Source organism: Hyaena hyaena, unplaced genomic scaffold, assembly GCF_003009895.1.
Source record: "Hyaena hyaena isolate Hyena2069 unplaced genomic scaffold, ASM300989v1 scaffold_401, whole genome shotgun sequence".
In the NCBI taxonomy this organism is placed as follows: Eukaryota; Metazoa; Chordata; class Mammalia; order Carnivora; family Hyaenidae; genus Hyaena; species Hyaena hyaena.
Genome location: NW_024081030.1, coordinates 1,073,786 through 1,093,305, shown reverse-complemented (window position 1 = coordinate 1,093,305; position 19,520 = coordinate 1,073,786). Strand labels below are relative to the sequence as shown.

The 19,520-nt window shown below is 39.9% G+C and overlaps 1 protein-coding gene across 2 annotated transcripts in view; it reads right to left on the bottom strand.

Moving 5' to 3' along the window:
- The window catches only part of RRAS2 (RAS related 2), a 73,912-nt gene that overhangs the window by 12,420 nt on the left and 41,972 nt on the right, over positions 1 to 19,520 (bottom strand). For both annotated transcript variants that reach the window (XM_039251836.1, XM_039251837.1), the window contains exons 2-4: positions 4,003 to 4,090; positions 2,981 to 3,083; positions 2,713 to 2,821 (exon numbers count right to left, since the gene is read on the bottom strand). In XM_039251836.1, coding sequence (XP_039107767.1) covers positions 2,713 to 2,821; positions 2,981 to 3,083; positions 4,003 to 4,090 — 300 coding nt within the window. The remainder of the gene's footprint in view (positions 1 to 2,712; positions 2,822 to 2,980; positions 3,084 to 4,002; positions 4,091 to 19,520) is intronic.

The following is a 19,520-nucleotide window of genomic DNA, read 5'->3' as shown; positions in this document are numbered from 1 at the left end:
AACTGTGTTAAATGTTACTGACATCTGCGTAAATGGTGACCTTGACTGGAGTGCTGCATGCCTGAGGTCAGAGCAAGCAAGAATGGCAGGAAAGAGAGGAGAGCAAGTGTAGATAACACTTTTAAGCAGATTTGCTTGATAGAAGGTGCAGAAAGGTACACAGAGAAGAATGTGAGATTAAGAACAAGTTTTTGCTGTAGTTACTTTTTATTTTAAAGATGAGAGCCACGGTAGCACGACACATGCTTGTGGGAATGATCATGTAGCAGAGAAATGGAACACCCAGAACAGAACCACTGTTGGGGTGACATCTATGATCCAGAGAGAAGGATTGGGACCCAGTGCCTACTAGAGAGGATGGGCACAGACAGGTAAATAGTTTATCCACACAAGTGAGGAAACGCAGAATTGACGGGGTACATATGCACTTAGGTTAGTACATGTGGAGGTGGAAACACACAGAAAGGTCTCAGTGAAATAGGAAAATATGACATCATTAGCCATGAGTGAGGAAGGGGAATAAAGTGTTGTAAGTTTAAGAATGAGAAAGTGAGTAATAAGCATGCAAACAAGTGGGAAATGAATGGACAAGGGAAAGGTGGTAGGGTTTCCTGCCAGCTGCCGCTAAAGGATCACGGTAAGTGTAGTAGTCATGCCCGAGTGCAAGTGTGCAGGAACCCAGAAAAGAGAAGATGAAGCAGGAAAAAAGTTTTTCTTAGTGCCTATTCTTCAGAGTAGAATCTACGGGAATGAGCAAAAATCAAGCAGTCAGATCTCAGCCACTCGCTCTTCTCCCCTGGATATAGACGTAGCTGAGCTTTCGGTGTGCATGTAATTTATCCTGTATACAGTTTAAAGCAGAGAAATGAATATAGAAGGTCTTAGTCCAGGCTAACTGTGTATCTTTAGGGTGATGAAAATATGAAACTTATCACCCCCTATAATGTTCCTCTCATCACCTTGTTTTCCATATTACTCTGAGAATCTTTACTCTTATAAAAGGGGAAAAAAACCTAAATGAAAACTTCTGTAAGCCTGTGGCATGAAACAAAGCCACTGCTGAATACGTGCAGACAGATGGAAACCACACACCGAACACTGGCAACCTTCACTACAGAGGGGATTAAAAGTAACGCATCCTGACCCTCTGCCCCAAGCCTGTTACAGCAGGGCCTATGCTGGGGGGGCGGGGGGGGGGGTCGCATGTTCCCCTAATCTCCCTGACCAGCCACCACCTACCCTATAGGAGACCTCCAACGCACACCAGGCCTCCCACCCAGTTAGTCTGTTACTAGAGCGGTTATACGACCATGAAAAGGTTTGAGAAAAACCTTTTCCATAATCATGGCAGAAAGCACGCAGGGGTGGGGTAGAGGTCAGTGTAAGGTTGGGGAGAGCCGGTTGCTTGCCAAAGAGCACCTCTGCTAGGATTCCCAGATCCGGTAACACAGAGAAGTGCTGCAAGCACTAAAAAGGACTGAGGAGAACATCCGACAGGTTCTACCTGCAACATTTAATAAATATCACTAGGTTCAGAAACCCTGAAGGAAATGATCCCCGAAAATAAAAAAAAGTAAATTAAAAAACAGATGGACTCTATACTCTAAGGCTTAAGGTGTGGGCAGTGCCATATTCTAAATTATTTCAGACAGCTTATACTGGTATGAAGTGAAGATCAAATTTTTTCACTGTAACTTTGTAATAATTCAGATTTGAAAGGGACCTAGCAGTACAATTTATTCTACATCCTTCATCAAGTATCACCAGTAAACATTTCTAAATCTTAGCATTAGAACAATAATACCATTCTCTTAATTAAGCTCGAATTTTAAACACAGTATATCTTCAACGAAATTTTACAAATATAGCACACAAATAAAAAAAATTATGTTTTAAATAGTTAAATACAAAACAGAAGGCTGTCCTCAATGCTGTTATCAACCCATTTTTTCCTGAGATTTGTACTTTTCAAGCAGAATCTTAAAAACATCAACACAAAGTTATATAAAAACCAAAGAGAACTCAAATGCCAGCAAAAATGAAGAAACAACCTAAAAAATTATATTCCAGATATGGGGTAGAGGCTAAAGCCTTAAAGAAATACAGACAAAAAAGACCATGTACAGCCTGCATTAATTCACATCTGACCTTGTTCTGCTTACTCACAAAAACGTGAGCAGACAGTATGCCCAATATTTTAAACATCAAAGGTAAAGTCGGTGGGTAAAGAAACAAGTGAGTATAATCCAGCCTACAACTAAATACTAAAAATATTCTTTTCTTACAGGTTACTGGTGTCAGAGCCAGCCAGTGTAAAGAATTAACAGAAGATTCTGTCATTAATGGGACTTAGGGAAAATCCAAATACTATAGTTTAAGTTGAAACCACTCTCTAGATGTGAAAGTAAGCAAGCATGAACACTGAATGAGTTTGGCCTTAAGAAAGGATACCTTTAAGATGAGCTACTGGATTAGAATTGTGTTGATTACCTACAAAATAAGAACATGTGAATGGAGGTGGTACAAACAGGGACTTACAGAATCAGCTGAAACCTGGTGTCCAAAACATGTGAGATTTTGACTTTCCCAAACCCAGACTGCCAAGCTCAGCAGTTTCCCTGATCGTGGCACTTTCAACGGGTTCAGGAAACACATCCACCTGCCAACATGATCATCAACAATGGGATTCCCAATGGCAAAGCTCCTTCTCACCTGTCTTTGATGGTCCAGATCTGCTTTATTACCAATTAAAATCATTGGAAACTCATCACGATCCTTCACTCTGAGAATCTGTCTTTGAAACTTATAGATTTCTTCAAAACTAAAACAAAAACAGACAAATTGATTTGCTCAAATCTCAGAATTCAACAAGTCCCACACCCCATCTAGTCCCTTATTCCTTTTCCTTTCTCTATAAAAATAACAAAATAGTGATCTACACATGAACAGAAGATCTGTATTTTAAAATACTGGTACAAACCTGCCTCGATCTGTGACTGAAAAAACCAACAGGAAACCCTCGCCGGTTCTCATATACTGTTCTCTCATAGCTCCAAACTCTTCTTGTCCTGCTGTATCCAGAACTAGAGAGAAAACAACACATGTAACCATGTTTGTGTTTTCATTTTATGAATAGCTTCCCCATAAGGACAGGACCCAATTAATGTGGGTCCTTTAGAGTCTATATTTTAGACTTAGTGTAATAAACAAAAAGCATTCTCTTCTTAGTGCTTTATTCTCAACACTAGAGACAAATATATCTCACAGCAGACAGTTTCAGAGTCATCTTCATCAGTAGGAGTTGATTTTGTAGCTAGAATATATTAGCATACCAACAACAAGGTTAAAAATATCAAATATATCTAGGCAGACAGAGTCAGACAACCTTTAAAGTCACTTGGATGTTTTATCTCCTCCACGGAAAGAACTGAAAAAGATACCTGTACATTCGAGAAAGATCCCTCAATCTACTCCCCAAACACCATACTTAAAAGCACAGGCGCTAGCATATTTCCTGATCTCTGTGAATGAAAGAATCATCGAACTTAAAAGAACAGGGTTATCTTTTGTGGAGATGTGGAATGTGTAGCCAAGCACAAAACCCTGTTTGCTAAAGCCTCCGTGCTATAAATTCTAAGCAAGTTGACAAATATTGAATCTTTTCTATATTTACTTCACCCATTTTAACCTTTACAAGAAAGTAGGAAGAGCTGAAACTTCACGCTTCTTTCCAAATGTCCCTAAAATTCAACTCCAACTAGTTACCATGACATGATTAGTTTCACCAAAACAAGAACAACACAATTATTGTTTTATATTACATTTGCTGAGAAATATTTAATTATCCCAAAATGCAGATTCATCAATCAAAACTAAGGAAAGAGATGGGCTTATATTCAAGACCATTCATATTTCAATTGTAGTACACAACCTGGCAAAACACCCAAGCTTACTTTTCAAAAATATGATATGTAAACTATCATATAAAGGAAGATTACTTACTATCTAGCCGGGCTGCTCTGTCATCTATCACACACTGCTTTGTGTAGGAATCCTCGATGGTTGGGTCATAATCCGTCACAAAATAGGACTGTAAGAAAAATAACCTCATTTTTAAATTTATGTTTACTTGCCTACCCAAGTACCAGTTAACTTTATCAAATCCCACTTACCCAGAATGAATAGCAATAGTTTCATTGTATTTAGGTTTCTCCTACCTAACCTTAATAAAGGTTTACTACTTTATTTGGTTTACTACTACTTTACTATTATGAAAACAGTAGTATCCTAATACAGTTGGTTTCCAACCTTATAAAGCCTATTCAGAGTAGCTTCCAAGTGGAGAAAAGGTACTAAATATCTCTGAATCCTCCTATCTGATATATCCAAGAAGACTGTAAAAGACCTACTGCAGTGTTTTCATAATTACATGTAATAATTTTTTCATAATTATGTATACCTAAGATATATATAGATAGATCTATATGTACCTAGCGCTCATATTCTTAAAAAACTAGAAAAACACAGTTAGTTATAATTCAAGTCTACCTGCAACCCAGGGGTAAGCAACAGTCCTATGAACAAAGGTGTCTGAAACAAAGGGAGACAGACAGGAGCCTGGAAGATTCCATGCCCCATCTTCATTTCTCCCCTTCTTTCCTCACTTTGTCTGTTTCGTATTCATTTGCCTTGTATATCATCATGAGGAAATAGTGATTTCAGAAAAAAATTTTTTGCAGGGATCTCAAACTTATGTGTTCACTGATATTTTTGTTGTGGTGGTGGTTTTCATCTTTAACATCTATTTCTGTCTTTGTTAACAAAACTGTTACCTTCAGCAATCACCAGAAGAAAGGACAGTTAAGGTAGCAGAGTAGGAAGGGAAGAATCTCAGTGGGCCAGTTAAAAATGTTTGTGTATTACACTTCACCATTTTTTTAAGGCTTTAAAAAGAACACAATGGTGACAATAAGACTCTAAGAAGAGAACTTATTTCCCTGCTTCTTACAGAAGGGCACTAACTAGGACACTGACATCATCCTTCTTTTGTTCTCAGCATCTCTTTTGCTCTCCCCTCTTGACTGACTTCCTCAAAGCCTACTTTCGCCCTGGCTCACTACCAAATCTGAGGGAATGACTTGGAGGAAGGCGGCTTAATGCTGGGAACCAGAGCCAAAGGGGGTTCAGCCATTCTTCAGGCAAGGGAAGGGTTCCTGGCAGCTTAGACATGCTGGCTCCAGGGACGCAGCATTCTTAAGTGACAATCCCCCAGGCATATGTCATTCGCAAACACCATAAAGCTACTCAGAAGTAGGCACTCTGAACAAGACAGTAAAGAAACCCCTGGTTGGGGAGTTGGGGGTGGGAGAGAAACAGACCTGTCTGCTACTATGACCTCATATATTTTATTTTTGAAGGACACTTCCCATACTTTATATTTTAGGGTTAACTTTAATCGCTTAAATGCAAGTTTTCTTTTAAACAAAGTCAGTAAAAGAAACATTTACCAACAGGAGCAACTTTGAGTAGAAAGCCATCTGCATCACCACCCCATCCCCATGTAAAAATAAACAGACACCAAAACAATCCTGAACTTCTATTCCTGACCTAACTCTTCAAAAAGTGATACAACTGGCAACAGTATCTTTGTACCCACTATTCTAAACAACTTAAAACTGTGGTCTTTCCCCCAAGCAAGTTGGATAAGCATGCTGTTTATATCTTTTTAAGATTAGTTTCCTGAAACAGGTTTCTCAGCAGTAATCAGATACTTCCTGCCATGCTTTTCATCTTGTAAAACTTGAGTTTTATTGACTACTCCCAGTCTATACCTAAATGTGCTAAAATGTGCTGCACTGTCTTTCCCACTTTGAAAAAATGGCAAATATTATATTTTAATCATGCATGATAACTAAAATTCAATGTGACAGGTTTTCTTTGCACTGTTGAGACAGAATTAAGACATTAACATATATAGAAGATTATTGGGTTTAAGTAACTTTGCAAGCCATTAAAAGAAATTTCTTTTTCCTTTCAGTGGCTATAAACTTCACATTTTCTTTGGCCATCTTAGCTCTTAAAACATAGTAAGAATTTTGCCACTTAGCTAACTAAAACAGGCCTGCACTTATTCCACTGATACTAATTTTTAAGGCAAACTAATTGCTAGAATTTCTAGATATTTAGGTCCACATTTCATCTTAACTGTATCCTGTTTTCGAACTGTTTCTGTAGGGACCATCACCTTGTTGCTATATATTGATGTTAAGGAGCCATCCTCTTTGAAAGCATCCTTCTCCCTCATAAAAATCAATCCTAAGAAACACCGCCACTCCATGCTCTGATTGACACAGAATCCCAAACCTCCTCCTCTCTCGAAGTTCTTGTAAGCCACAAGTCACAATGTGCCTAAAAAGAGCATTCCTCGTGTGCAGGTAACAAATACAATAGTCATCTCCCACTACAAAGGCAACATTTCTGTTACTTAAACACAGGTACCAGATATTTAAGGCAGATCTCCAACAAGAAATCCGTCTCTGGTGATGGACAGTGCAGGATTTGATACTACCTGTGCTACTTCCTAGCTGTGGAAACTGAGACAAGTTACTCTACTTCTCTGACCTTTAGAATCTGTAAAATATAACAGTAACAAAGCCTCCTGAAGCAGATAAACTGAAGTAATGCTTATAAAGTGCCAAGGCATGCTGATGATTGATAAATGTTAACCACACTGTGTTATTTCTGTCACACAGTAGGAGTTAGTGTTTTTCTTCAAGTATAAAGACTTGTTAATCCCAGGAACAGCTGTAATAATTCCAATCCTGCTTATAACACAAACCAACCTTGGGACTTGGTATCCAAAATGTTGTGAGTCAAGATAAAATCTCCCCATCTGGAGTTTTGGAGATATTTTCTGGAAACTGAGCAGTGATTATTCAGATATACACATAGGTAAAACTTCACCAAGTTGTACATAAACTGTGTGGACTTTTTTGTATGTATACAAATTACACCTTTACATAAGATACATACAATTATGGTCCCCTGTTGTTTACAGGATTCAGTACTTTTCTTTACACATCATGCAAATCCTTCTAGTTTGATCTGTGCTGCTCACCATTCAAAGGCTTGTCTTTTACTACCTGAAATCCTCAGCCAATTGTTCTTGCTCTCCTGGTTTCATTCATTTGGCGGTTATTTATAGAGCATCACAGGGACAAGGCCCTATTTTCACAGAGCCCACTGCTTTTTAGACAACACCCAGTAACGATGCTGTGGTTGCGGGTGGGGGGAATAGAGAATGTTAAATATACCAGCCACAGAACTGAAACAGCATAAAATGCCAATACAATGCTAGTTCAGATGGCAACAAAATGTAAGTGGTTAATACCCCAGTCCTGTAGGAACTGTGTGTACATTCATTTATAAACATAGTCTAGCAATTTGCCAGAAAACAGTCTCTCTCCTGAGGCTGAAAGAAGTTACCAACCACAGTTCAGAAAGGATATTCTATAGCAGATAGCAAGAAAAAAAAATAAGTACAGTATTTGCATAACGGAAGACAATACAGAGCAGTAGAGAAGAGGGAAGGGGGACAGCAGGGAGAAAGTAATGTGCTTTCTTGGTATTACAAGAAAGAATGCATGCAGAAGGATCCCAGAAAAGAAGGGAATACCATACTGTCAAAGGGCAGGATGTCTTCCAGGTAGTAAGAAGGGCAAATGGACCTAAGTCTAAATCTTTAAGGTTAAGACATACAGAGAAAAGTTTAGGAAGAGGGAAGCTATCCCATTTACGAAGGGAGTCTATATCCCCCCAATAAAATCTGACAGTCTGGCTTAGGTAAGGTCGTCAGAAGCCCCTACTAACACAAGAGCATGATGCTGTGATAGCAGGAACAGTATTCCTGATTATATGTCACTAGATTCCACAAAGGAATTCCGCTTGGCCTAAGAGAATTGCCAGCTCCTCCCTTTCCATTCAAAGTCGCCTTAAGGAAGAAAAGAAGGGGAACGGGGAGGAAAGAGAATAGGCTGAGACCACTCTGCATTCAGTGGGCAGGAGTGAGAGCCCACTTTCTCCTGACCCCCCAGCTACTGGTGAGAGTGTAGTTCCCAGGCACTGCCACGGAGCGGTGTCTGGTCTACACACTGGGATGGGTAACATACCGGAGATTGTGTGGAACTCCTAAAATCCAACACACTGGTTAAATTTACTACCCTTGCATATTTAAAAAACAACAACAAACAGGAGGCTAGATCTAAAAGTGCCGCTGGGGAGTTTTAAACAAATAGGGCATTTCTGAGCACAGTGCCATTCTCAGGGAAGTTTTACGAGTCCTCTAAAAACATGGGGTAGAGAGGAGGAGGGGAAAGGGAGACTTTTTGCTTGACATCCTGCTCAGCTCACCCTTTTCCCTCACATTACACATAAATCCACACCATGAAACATTCCAGATATAGAACACCGTGGTTCCTGCTCCCTCCACTTCAAGTCAGTATTTACCTATTCTTAATTCTATCCACAAAATCTCTATGACAGAATAAACCAAAACAGGTTTCATAAGGGCCCATTTTCTATTAATACATGCACTAAGGAGGGCATGTCCCAGTGCCTGCTTCAGATGCAGCACTGAAGGATCATGGGAAAAGAGAAACCTGTTGGAGACGCAAGGGGCGGAGCTGGGCTGCCCAGAGGACTCAGGAGCCGCCCTGGCCAGTGAGAGGCTAGAAAGGTCTGCCCAGGTTATGTTGTCTGTCCAGCCACAGTGTCCTACCTAGTGTGTGGACCCACCAGGGAGGCAGCAAGGCGGAGTGGAAGGAGCCTGAGGTGTAGGTCAAACAGACCGGAACACAGCTCCACTACTTTTACTACCTATGGGAAATTAAAGCACCTCATTTAACCTGTCTGAACCTCAGTTTCCTTGTTTGTTAAAATGGAAATAATACTAAGCTTGCATGACTGTTGTGAAAAGTAAAAATACTGTATGTGGAGTACAAAGTACAGCCTATGACACACAGTAGGTCCTTATAAGTCATAGTTAATGAAGGCCAATCCAATCCATACCTTACTTCCTTTACAAGGCCGTCAAACAGAAAACAATCTCAATATGCCTTAATTTCTCTTATCCTTAAGGTGACAGGTTTGGATTTTCCCAACTTCAAATATTCTAGATTGTCATTTGGAAAATATGTATCCAAACTTTATGTATACCTTATAAATTACTCGTACATTTTCCTTTTCCAATTGCTTATCTTTTCATATACATGTGTATGTGAATGTATAAATGATGCACTGAGTTATACTCAACAGGGTATAAGCATAAATCTTTCCTTCAAAGCCCTTTTGTGCGTAAGCTTTTCCTTGCTCCAGAATGAACTCTAATGTATCTAATTTTTTCCAATCATTCCTTTATTATAAATAATTGTTCAATCACTGTCAGCCCCAAAACATCATGATTTTAATAATTAAGATATCTAGTATTGACAAGTAGTCAATACTCATCTAAATAAAAAGCTTCTTTCTCCTCTTCTGAGACAGTCTCCTCTTCTGAGAAGTCTGCAGTGGAGTGGGGGTGGGGCAGAGGGGCACCAGTTAAATATTCTTTCTTTCCCCATTTTGCATCTCTTCTACCTCTAACAAGGCTGTCTCTGGCTTCTTTAGTTTTGTAGCTGAAGGACTGGGGAGAAGTAAGGGGAGCTGAAAAGGCCACACCAATGAAATCTGATGTCCATGCTAACTTTCTGTGAGTTTCCTGGAAGAATCTTACATGAGACCCTTCACGTCCAACTCCCATGACTTTAATGAGAAATAGCTATTTACACCTCTAACCCTCAATCCTTTAGATTTCTATGGGCACCTCATCCTGGTTCGTATCATCTCTAGGTGGCCAAGCATAGCATCCCACTCTAGATGGTTTTTTTTTTTTAAATTATTTATTTTTTGAGACAGAGAGAGACAGAGCATGAGTGAGGGGAGGGGGCAGAGAAAGAGGGAGACACAGAATCCGAAACAGGCTCCAGGCTCAGAGCCTGATGTGGGGCTCGAACCTATGAACCATGAGATCTGACTTGAGCCGAAGTCAGATGCTTAACCGACTGAGCCACCAAGGTGGCCCTCACTCTAGATGGTTTTAACCTGGTTCTATCCAGAAACTCAAGGACACACTACTATCTCTGAAATGCATACTGCTTACTAACTATACAGCCCTCTTCCTTCCTCTCTGCTCTGCTGTGGACACACAGATTCACAGACTATTCATTTTACTCTGCCAAATATCAGGGATACATGTCAAGTTCTCAGAATGACTCTAGTAGATCTTCCCTTACCATCTGGCTTCAATGAAAAGGGTTTAAGAGAAGCATCCTGCTCTCTAGAAGCTATGTGTGGAGGTAGGAAAAGACACAGAATACCACAAACTAGCAGCTCTCTCTAAAAACATCCTGGTCTTTGAACCTTTAACTCTCCACACTTTTATTTCCTGTAGATAAGGAACGGGCTAAAATGTGCAAAACAAATTTAAGGCCACCTTCTATACAAGTTCTTGAAATATGAAGGTGACCTGGTAACTACCACTTTATTCTCAGTCTCTCAAGCTTCAAGAGAAACTAAAATATATTAGAATTCCAGTTAAAGCTCTGTTATGGATTTCCAACCAGCTTTAATGTCCAAGGCCTACCTCATGCTTATTAGAATTTTCTTGGAGTTAAGCAAGGTACACTGCACATAGTCAGAACCTCAAAATACTGGAATACTTAGAAAACCCTATAGTTAGAAAGATTGTAATGAGAGGTCAGGAATTTATTTCCCAGAGCACAATAAGGACCTGGTTAGCTATCTATCAGTAGCCTCTATTTGCTAGGACAAGAGCAGTGCAAATCCCTCTGGTAACACTAGAGAAGACTGCAACAACTTCAGGCAGCTGGGGCCAGAGTCAGGCTCCTCCTGGTGTCACTTTTTAACAGCAGCTGTCAAGTCACAGAGAACCTTTGTTCCCTGCAACACCCTCTCTTATTGTTATGTCAAATGTTTCCAATATACTTGATATTCCTTTACTTAAGGACATATTTTTTCCTGATTGAAATTAGTATTTCATTTAACCGAACATGTATAATTTAGAGATCCCCATAATGGATCTTCTAGGACTCTAATACAGAATAAAAGTCTACCCTAAGTCCAGTAATCCTTTTAGTTTCTTCTTAACAAAACTCAGACCTTCAGTCAATGTTGCTAATTGTCTAAGATTGTCTAAAGCCACCCTGTGCCTTTCATGTGACTTCTGTGCAATCTCAGGGATGACAGTCACACCTCAGGTGACGTATTCGGTTGCAAATCGATGGGCCTGGTATGCAACAAGAAAAAGTACAGTACAAAGTCAACTTACAAACTGGTTCTATTTCAAATGTTTGTTTCTAAGTCAGGTGGTGCTCATTTCCCCAGGGAAAAATTGTTCTCATGTGTTTAGGTCCATAAGGCCAGACCACAAGAGCTACCATTGAAATATGGTCCCAAGCCAGTATTAACCCTGAGTTCTATTCTAACCTCTGAGGCAGAGGCATTTGGTCCAAGACGAGATGGGAAGGGAACTTCCTTTCCTTTCCCAGTGCAGAGAGCCAGGCCAAAGCTACACTAATATGGAGGAAAAGTTGTCGTACCCAGCCGCATCATCCTGCCCCCACCTCCCATTACCCATTCTTACCCTAGCTTTAGCTTCCCTCTGAAAATGTTCTAGGTACAAAACCACTTACTTCTTGCCCCACTGTTCCTGCCACTCTCTGCTCTCAAATCAAAACTAACAATACCCTCAGAAAACCTAGATCTCACCCAGAGGCACTAGGTGGAAAATCATCAGTCCAAATTAGAGCACACTGCAGCACGAGTCCACCCCTAGCTCACCCCTTCAAGTGATGCTTGCGTTTTTAAACAGCAAACTTCTAAACCAAAATGAATCTTTAGTAACACGTTCGGCACAGGTCAAAAAGAGAAAGAAAAGCTTCAGGCTCCGCGAAAGGAAAATTATTTGGGGTGTAAACCACCATTTCATAATGTGAGCTTGCCAAAGGGAGCGTTTACTCTTCAAAGCTTTTATCCTTCCAAACCCACAGGCTTTAATAGTAAAGAAGCAAAAAGAAAGGTTTTCTTCTTTCTTCTTTCCTGTCCCTCCACAAGCCCTATCAATTTGTAAAATGAACCAATTGTGTAGACAAAAATTTTTAGTTCACAGTACCAGGGTGATGATTTTGGTAAGGGGGAGAGGGGGAGGACTGCCGATTGCCAAGGCTATAACCAGTATTCATATATACAGACTATTAGTAGGTTAAGACAAGCTTAACTCAGGTACTGCCTACACAACTGCATACCCATCCTTCAGAGCTGCCATATTAATATTTAGAAGCCAGTGGCCTCTATCTACAATAAAATTTATTTCCCTTGTTTGAACTCAATAGTTATTTATTTGCATCTGCCTATTCTGATAGCTATTACCTTAGTTAAGTTAGTCTTCCTTACTCCTACCCTCAAGTGGACCAGAGCTGCCTAAACAACTGGCCTCTGTGGGACACTTTAGATGAACAAGACAGCCCCTGAACACTGGGGCATGCAACTGTCCAGGCCTCATCTGGGTCCCCTCTCTATATCCTTCTTACCCATATCATGGTCCTCCCCATGGAGGGCAGGGGTGGGGGGAGGCGTACCAACAGACTCAGGGCCAATACTGACTTTAGGCAGGAAGCATTTCCAACCATTACAAGATCCACATTCACAGTCTCAGCACTATTGACTCTTACTGACCTTAGCAGGGCAGGAACAATGCTGATAACTGCTTCTGTTTTATTCCCAACCTCATCACCATCTCTCCTCCCACTTCTCGGACTTTCCCAATCAACATGAGGCTAACTGTTCTAACTGGCTGCTTCTACCCTTAATCTCTTCTTCTGCTGATAATCTAAGTAATCCAGGCTGTTCCTAGAACTAGGGCCTCTTTTTGTTTTTAAGAGCTTTATTGGATATAATTCACACACCATAAAATTCACCCACTTAAAGTACGTTGTTCAATAGTTTTTAGTAATTCACAAGGCTGTGCAACCGTCATCATTGTCTAATTCCAGAACATTTTCACTACCCTCAAAAGGAATACTATACCCCTTAGCAGTCATTTCCCCTGGCCCCATCACCTCCTACTCCTAGGACCGCTAAACCACCCAGTGGGACATTTCATATAAATCCAATCCTACAATATGTGGTCTTTTGTGTCTGGCTTCTTTTACTTATTAGCAATGTTCTTAACATTCATCCATGTTGCAGCATGTATCACTACTTCCTTTCTCAATGATATGCCATCATATGGATGTATAATACTATATTTATCCATTTATCGGATAATGGACATCTGAGTTGTTTTTATATTTTTGGCTATTATGAATCATGCTACCATGAACATTCATGTACAGTCTTTGAGTGAACATACATTTTCACTTTTCTTGGGTACATATCTAATGATGGAATTGCTGGATCATACTATAACTTTATGTTCAACTTTTGAAGAACTGCCATTTGTTTTCCAAGTGCTATGCCATTTCACATTCCCATCAACAGTGTTCTAATTTCTCAGTATCCTCACCAATACTAATTGCTAAACATGCATGTCTTTTTTATTCTTGCCATCCTAGTGGATAAAGGGTAATATCTTACAGTTTTTTAAATACTTTTTTAAGTAATCTCTATACCCAACATGAGGCTCAAATCTACAACCCCCAGATCAAGTCACATGCTCTACTGACTGAGCCAGCCAGGCGCCTCTCCTTACAGTTTTGGTTGGCATCACCTAACAGGATATTGAGTATCTTTTCACATGATTATTGTCCATTCATGTACCTTCTTTGGAGAAATGTCTGTTCAAACTTTTGCCCACTTTTAAATAGGGTTGTCTTTTTATTGTTCAATGTAAGCGTTCTTTATATATTCTGGATACAAATCCCTTATGAGATATATCATTTGCAATTTTTTTTCCTACAGCCCCGTTATTTTTTTAAACTTTTTTTTAATGTTTTACTTATTTCTTTTTTTTTTTCATTTTTTTTTATGTTTTATTTATTTCTGGAAGAGAGAGAGAGAAACCGCGTGAGCAGGGGAGGGTCAGAGAAAGAGGGAGACAGAATCCGAGGCAGGCTCCAGGCTCTGAGCTGTCAGCACAGAGCCCAACGCGGGGCTCGAACCCACTAACTGTGAGATCATGACCTGAGCCGAAGTCGGATGCTTAACCGAGCCACCCAGGCGCCCTGTTTTATTTATTTCTAAGAGAGAGAGAGAGAGAGAGAGAGAGCAGGGGAGGGGCAGAGAGAGAGGGAGACACAGAATCCAAAGCAGGTTCCAGGCTCGGAGCTGTCAGCACAGAGCCCGATGCGGGGCTTGAACCCACGAACCGTGAGATCATGACCTGAGCTGAAGTCAGACACTTAACCACTGACCACCCAGGTGTCCCAGCCCCGTTATTTTAAAAAATCTTCCTACCTTAAATTAGTACACAGTTCCTAAATCTCAGTCCCAGGCCAAAGTCCTGTTACCCACCAAAAAGGTAATGTCTGTCCTTGTGTTCCATTAACCAACTGCACTATCCTTTACTATGCAAGGCAACTGCGGAGGTAACTGCTACCTGGAACACAACTCCCACTGCTATACATACCAACTCCCCTAAACCCATCCAGCCCACCTCCACCCTGAACTTGCCCCATCACATTGAACTGCCTCTGTCTGTACCATACCCTAGCACAGTTCACTTGTGCCAGTTTGTAAATTACTACCCTACTTCATCAACTGTAATATGCCGTCAATTTTAAGACCAACATTATTTTATGTGCTAAGAAAGAATAAAAAACACCAAAGCAACTATGGCATATCTTTGATTACAAAGCCTCCCAATGTCAGAGATACTAGAATGCAGGGGGAAATGTGTCTTAGAAACAATGAAATACAGTAGTTCTACACAACTCTGTAAGCCTGGTATTGTATCTGATGAGATCATTGAGGCTCAGCAGTTAAATGACCTGCCAGAGGTCACAAAGTCAGTAGGTTGGTAGCACTGAGATCCAAATTCAGGTCTGACTCCAAAGCAGCAACACTTCCATTACACTTTCTTTAATCTGTCACGTTAACATCAAAGCATACAACATGCACCAGTTTAAAAGATATCCTGTCGCTCTTAAAACAGTTTATCTTTAAAATTATACACTGCTATTGCCAAATAGCAAAAAAAAAAAAAAAAAAACCAATTAAAAGCGGTTTCATTCAAAATGAAAACACTCCATTTCTACATTAAGAATAAAGGTCTAAGGATGGCATTATAAAATACATACTTTTTGATCTAGCAACTTCACTTCTAGAAATGTATCTTACCAACACATCTGTTCATAAGAAACATGTGCAAGGTTATTCATTATTGAATTTGTTTTAATCTAAAAGAATCGAAGCAACTTAAATGTCCTTCAGCAAATGGCTGCTTAAGTTATAAAACACTCATTCAATATGAATGCAGCCATTTAAAAAAGATAGACTTCATGTACTAATAATGTGGAATAATCTCCAAGATATGTTGTTAAATAAATATAGTTTACCTATTTGCTTTATTGTGCATGAAGTATCTCTGGAAAGATATACAAGAAATATACACAAATACCATTACCTGTGGGAAGAACCCAACCTGGTTGCTGGCAGACACCGGGGAGGAGGGAAAATTTACCAGAGGCTTTGAAATCCAAAACATATGAATGAAAGAGTTCCGGAATCAAGGGGAAGGACCTGGACAGATTAAACACCAATTCTTTAACAATAAAAGCAGAGCATGAGAGTGTGAAGAAACCTGGACTGTAGTCCCAGCTTTACAACAACTAGAGAAGTGTGCCTGGAGGAGTCAATCTCTGTCTTGATTTTCTGTGTAAATGAGGAATTGGCTCTGTATGAGCTTTAAAAAGACTCCAGCTAATTTTATTAGGACGTATTTAGCTCCTACACTGTGTTAAACAGAATCTGTATATGATATGAAGAATTCCTTTGTTTTAAGTGTGTGATATTATAGACAGAATATTAGATTTTACGCCAGGAAGGTTTGCTTACAGTTCTGGCTCCCACTACTTTCTAGCTGTAGAATTTGCAGCAAATCACATCACTAACACAAAGTACTATTACTTGGGAAGTTGAAGCTATAGCTACTTTCAAGTTTGTTACAAGGACTCAAATAAGACACGTAAAAATTTACTGATATTTTTACAGCACTATGTGAAATGTAAATTATTAATATACACAGAATTCACCTCCAGGTATTATAAACTAAGTGTAGGAATGAATGTGGATTTTGGAGTCTGTCAGGCCTGGATATCCCATTTGACTGGTATGTGATCTTGGGAAGGTTATTTAAATCTCTTCAATAAATCTTAAATCTCAATTTCTCACTTGAAAGGGCTACTGTGGAAATTAAATGGCACGGTCAAGTACACAGTACACTGCTTGACTCAAAGCAGGCATTTTAAAAATGGTTCTCTTCCTTTCCAAACTTAGAAAGAAAGACTGGCCCATAAAGCAGGTAGCTGACCAACTCACTACGAGCTATAACTTTTGCTGCCCCGAGCCTGGCTTGTTACTTCCCTTTTCATTTCCTTTCCCTTTAATCCACTGCCACATACAAATATCCTAACACCCATCTTCATTTCTCATCTGTTCTAGAACAGAGAATGAATGATCTGTAGGAGCAAAACTAGAGGTAAAGGGGCTGGTGATTTTCACAGACCATGTTCTACTAAACTTTTCAGACTTCCACATGAATTTTCTGTAGGCTCAATCACTAACCCAGTCAATCTACAAACGCTAACCGAGCACCTACAATGTGTAAGGAGCTGAGAACGAAATCCAGCCTGCACGGGACTGTGGTAGTTTTGTGAAGGGCTGAACATCAACATATAAATAAGCATAATATAGCAAAGGTCATGGGACCTCTAAAGGAAAAGAAAGGGGGCAGACAGCAGCAGGAGCTGGCAAGGATAATGTGACACTGAGGGCCAGGGAGAGCTTCGCTGGCAATGTGACATTTGAGGAGAAAATCTGAGGTCAGCGGAGAGAATCAGCCACGCTGCTAGGTGGAGGAAGATCACCGCAGACAGAGAGAACATCACGATAAAGGCAGTGAGGTGAGAGTATGGGTAACATGCTTGAGGAACAGCAAGGAGGCCAGCAAGGCTGCAACACAATCAGCGACAGGGAGAATAGTATGTGAGTTCTGAAAGTTAACAGAGGCAGTCAGAGCCTGTCGGCTATGGTAACGACTTTGGATTTGATTCTAAATAAAATGAAAACCACTGCGGAGTCTGACGCTCTAATCTTACCCTACACTGGCTGTTGCCTTCCTTTCCCACTCTTGCTATGCGATGGACAGAAATCTTCTGATACTTCCTTCCACTGGGATTAGCCAAGAACCATCCCACAGATGCAGTCAAAGCAGTGTGAGGTACACAGTGCTTACAATGCCCTTTAAGATGTTGTGGCAAAAGATTTCTATTGATTCAAAGAGGGTAAAAAAAAGTAAAAGCACTTTATACAAATTTAGGAAACGTTGGTCAATTATACTTGAAAATTATTTTAATAATACATTTTTTAAGTTTATTTATTTGTTGTGAGACTGAGTGTCAGAGAGAGAGAGCGCGAGCGTGAGCAGGGAGGCGCAGAGCAAGAAAGAGAGATAATTCCAAACAGGCTCCAAGGCATTAGTGCAGAGCCTAACATGGAGCTAAATCTCACAAACCGTAAGATCATGACCTGAGCCGAAATCAAGAGTCGGACACTTAATCGACAGAGCACCCAGGTGCCCTTCAATAATACCTTTTTTTAAAAATTTTTTTTATTTATTTCTGAGAGAGAGTGTGTGTGCGTGAGCAGGGGAGGGTCAGAAAGAGGGAGACACAGAATCTGAAACCGGATTCTGAGCTGGCTGTCAGCACACACCCCGACGCGGGGCTCAAACCCACAAACCATGAGATCATGACCTGAGCCGAAGTTGGACGTTTAACCAACTGAGCCACCCAGGCGCCCCAAGAATGCATTTTTAAATGTGCCTAATCATTTTATAGAAACATAGGTACAAATGACATACTAAACATAGTTTACGTTTTAAACTACCAAAGATATATGTACACCCAGACAAACACACAAACAAAATGTTCAAGGAGCTTTGTTATTGTGAAAAAGCTATTAACAACCTAAAAGTCCGTTAACAGGGAATGTTAAATGAATTGCAGTAGATCCATTATAGAATAGTAAAATGCCACTAAAAGGAATGCGGTAAGTCTCTATGTATGGATTTCAAAAGTATCCATGGTATGTTAAGTTCATTCATTCAACAAATATTTGTTGAGTACTTACTACCCAGGAGTTGGGGTACAGTCCTGATAGAGAATGAAACTGATGTGGTCCTGGTGCTTGTGGAGCTCACATCTCAGTGAGGGTGACAATACACACAGAATAAAGATGACAATTTTTGAAACAAGTGCTACAAAACAGAACAGACCTATGTGGACTGAGAATGGGTAGGAGAAGGGGCTTATTTTTAAAAACGACATTACCAAATACAGTAGCCATGGGTCTATACCACAAATAAACTTTAAAAAAAAAAAAAAGGCCTTATTGAACCTCTTCTCCTAAAAACAATAAGAACTAAATTTCTCATGGCTTCCATCTCAAAGTGGGAGAGGAGGAGAGAATGTTCTCACCAGAGGTTTCCTCCAAACCACAGGCCAAGAGGCTGGGCCAGCACTTCTCAGAAAGTGATTCTGTCTATTCACACCAAGGACCACCCTTCTTACTTCTTATTATTTAACCTCATTTATCCACCCAGCAATTCTTGGCTTCTATGAAATCCCTCTCTGTGGCACACAAATTTAAATCAGACTAGATCACCGGATAAATTTAAACTCTTTTAAGTGGAGACAAACATGGTTCATATCAAAAGGAACCATATAAACTTTCATCTTACAAAAATACCCAAATATGTAGATTTAAAAAGTCAAGAGCTAAATGGCATGTGTCCACAGAATTTAAAACTTTACTCACACCATTTAAACGTCCCAAATTATAGCTTGTCTATATGTGCACAGCCTAATTTCACAGTACAGGAATGCCACATCAATCACAAACCACACGAAGAGAAAATAAATATACAACTAAATTCTGAATCACATTTGTATGTACTTAAGTCAGATACTAAAACTATTATTCCATTTAGTAAAAGTACTTTTAAAGCGCTTACTAGCAAATTCAAGAAAGTTTACTCACTGTAGTGGGTTGAACTGTGGCACTCAAAAAGAAGATGCATAACTCCTTCTAACACCCCAGTACCTGTGAATGTGACCTTATTTGGAAATACGGTCTTTGCAAATACAATTCAGGATCTACAGATGCGATCATCCTGGATTTAAATCAAATCCTTATGTCTTTATAAGAGAAAGCAGTAGGAGATCTGAGACACAAACACAGACAAGACC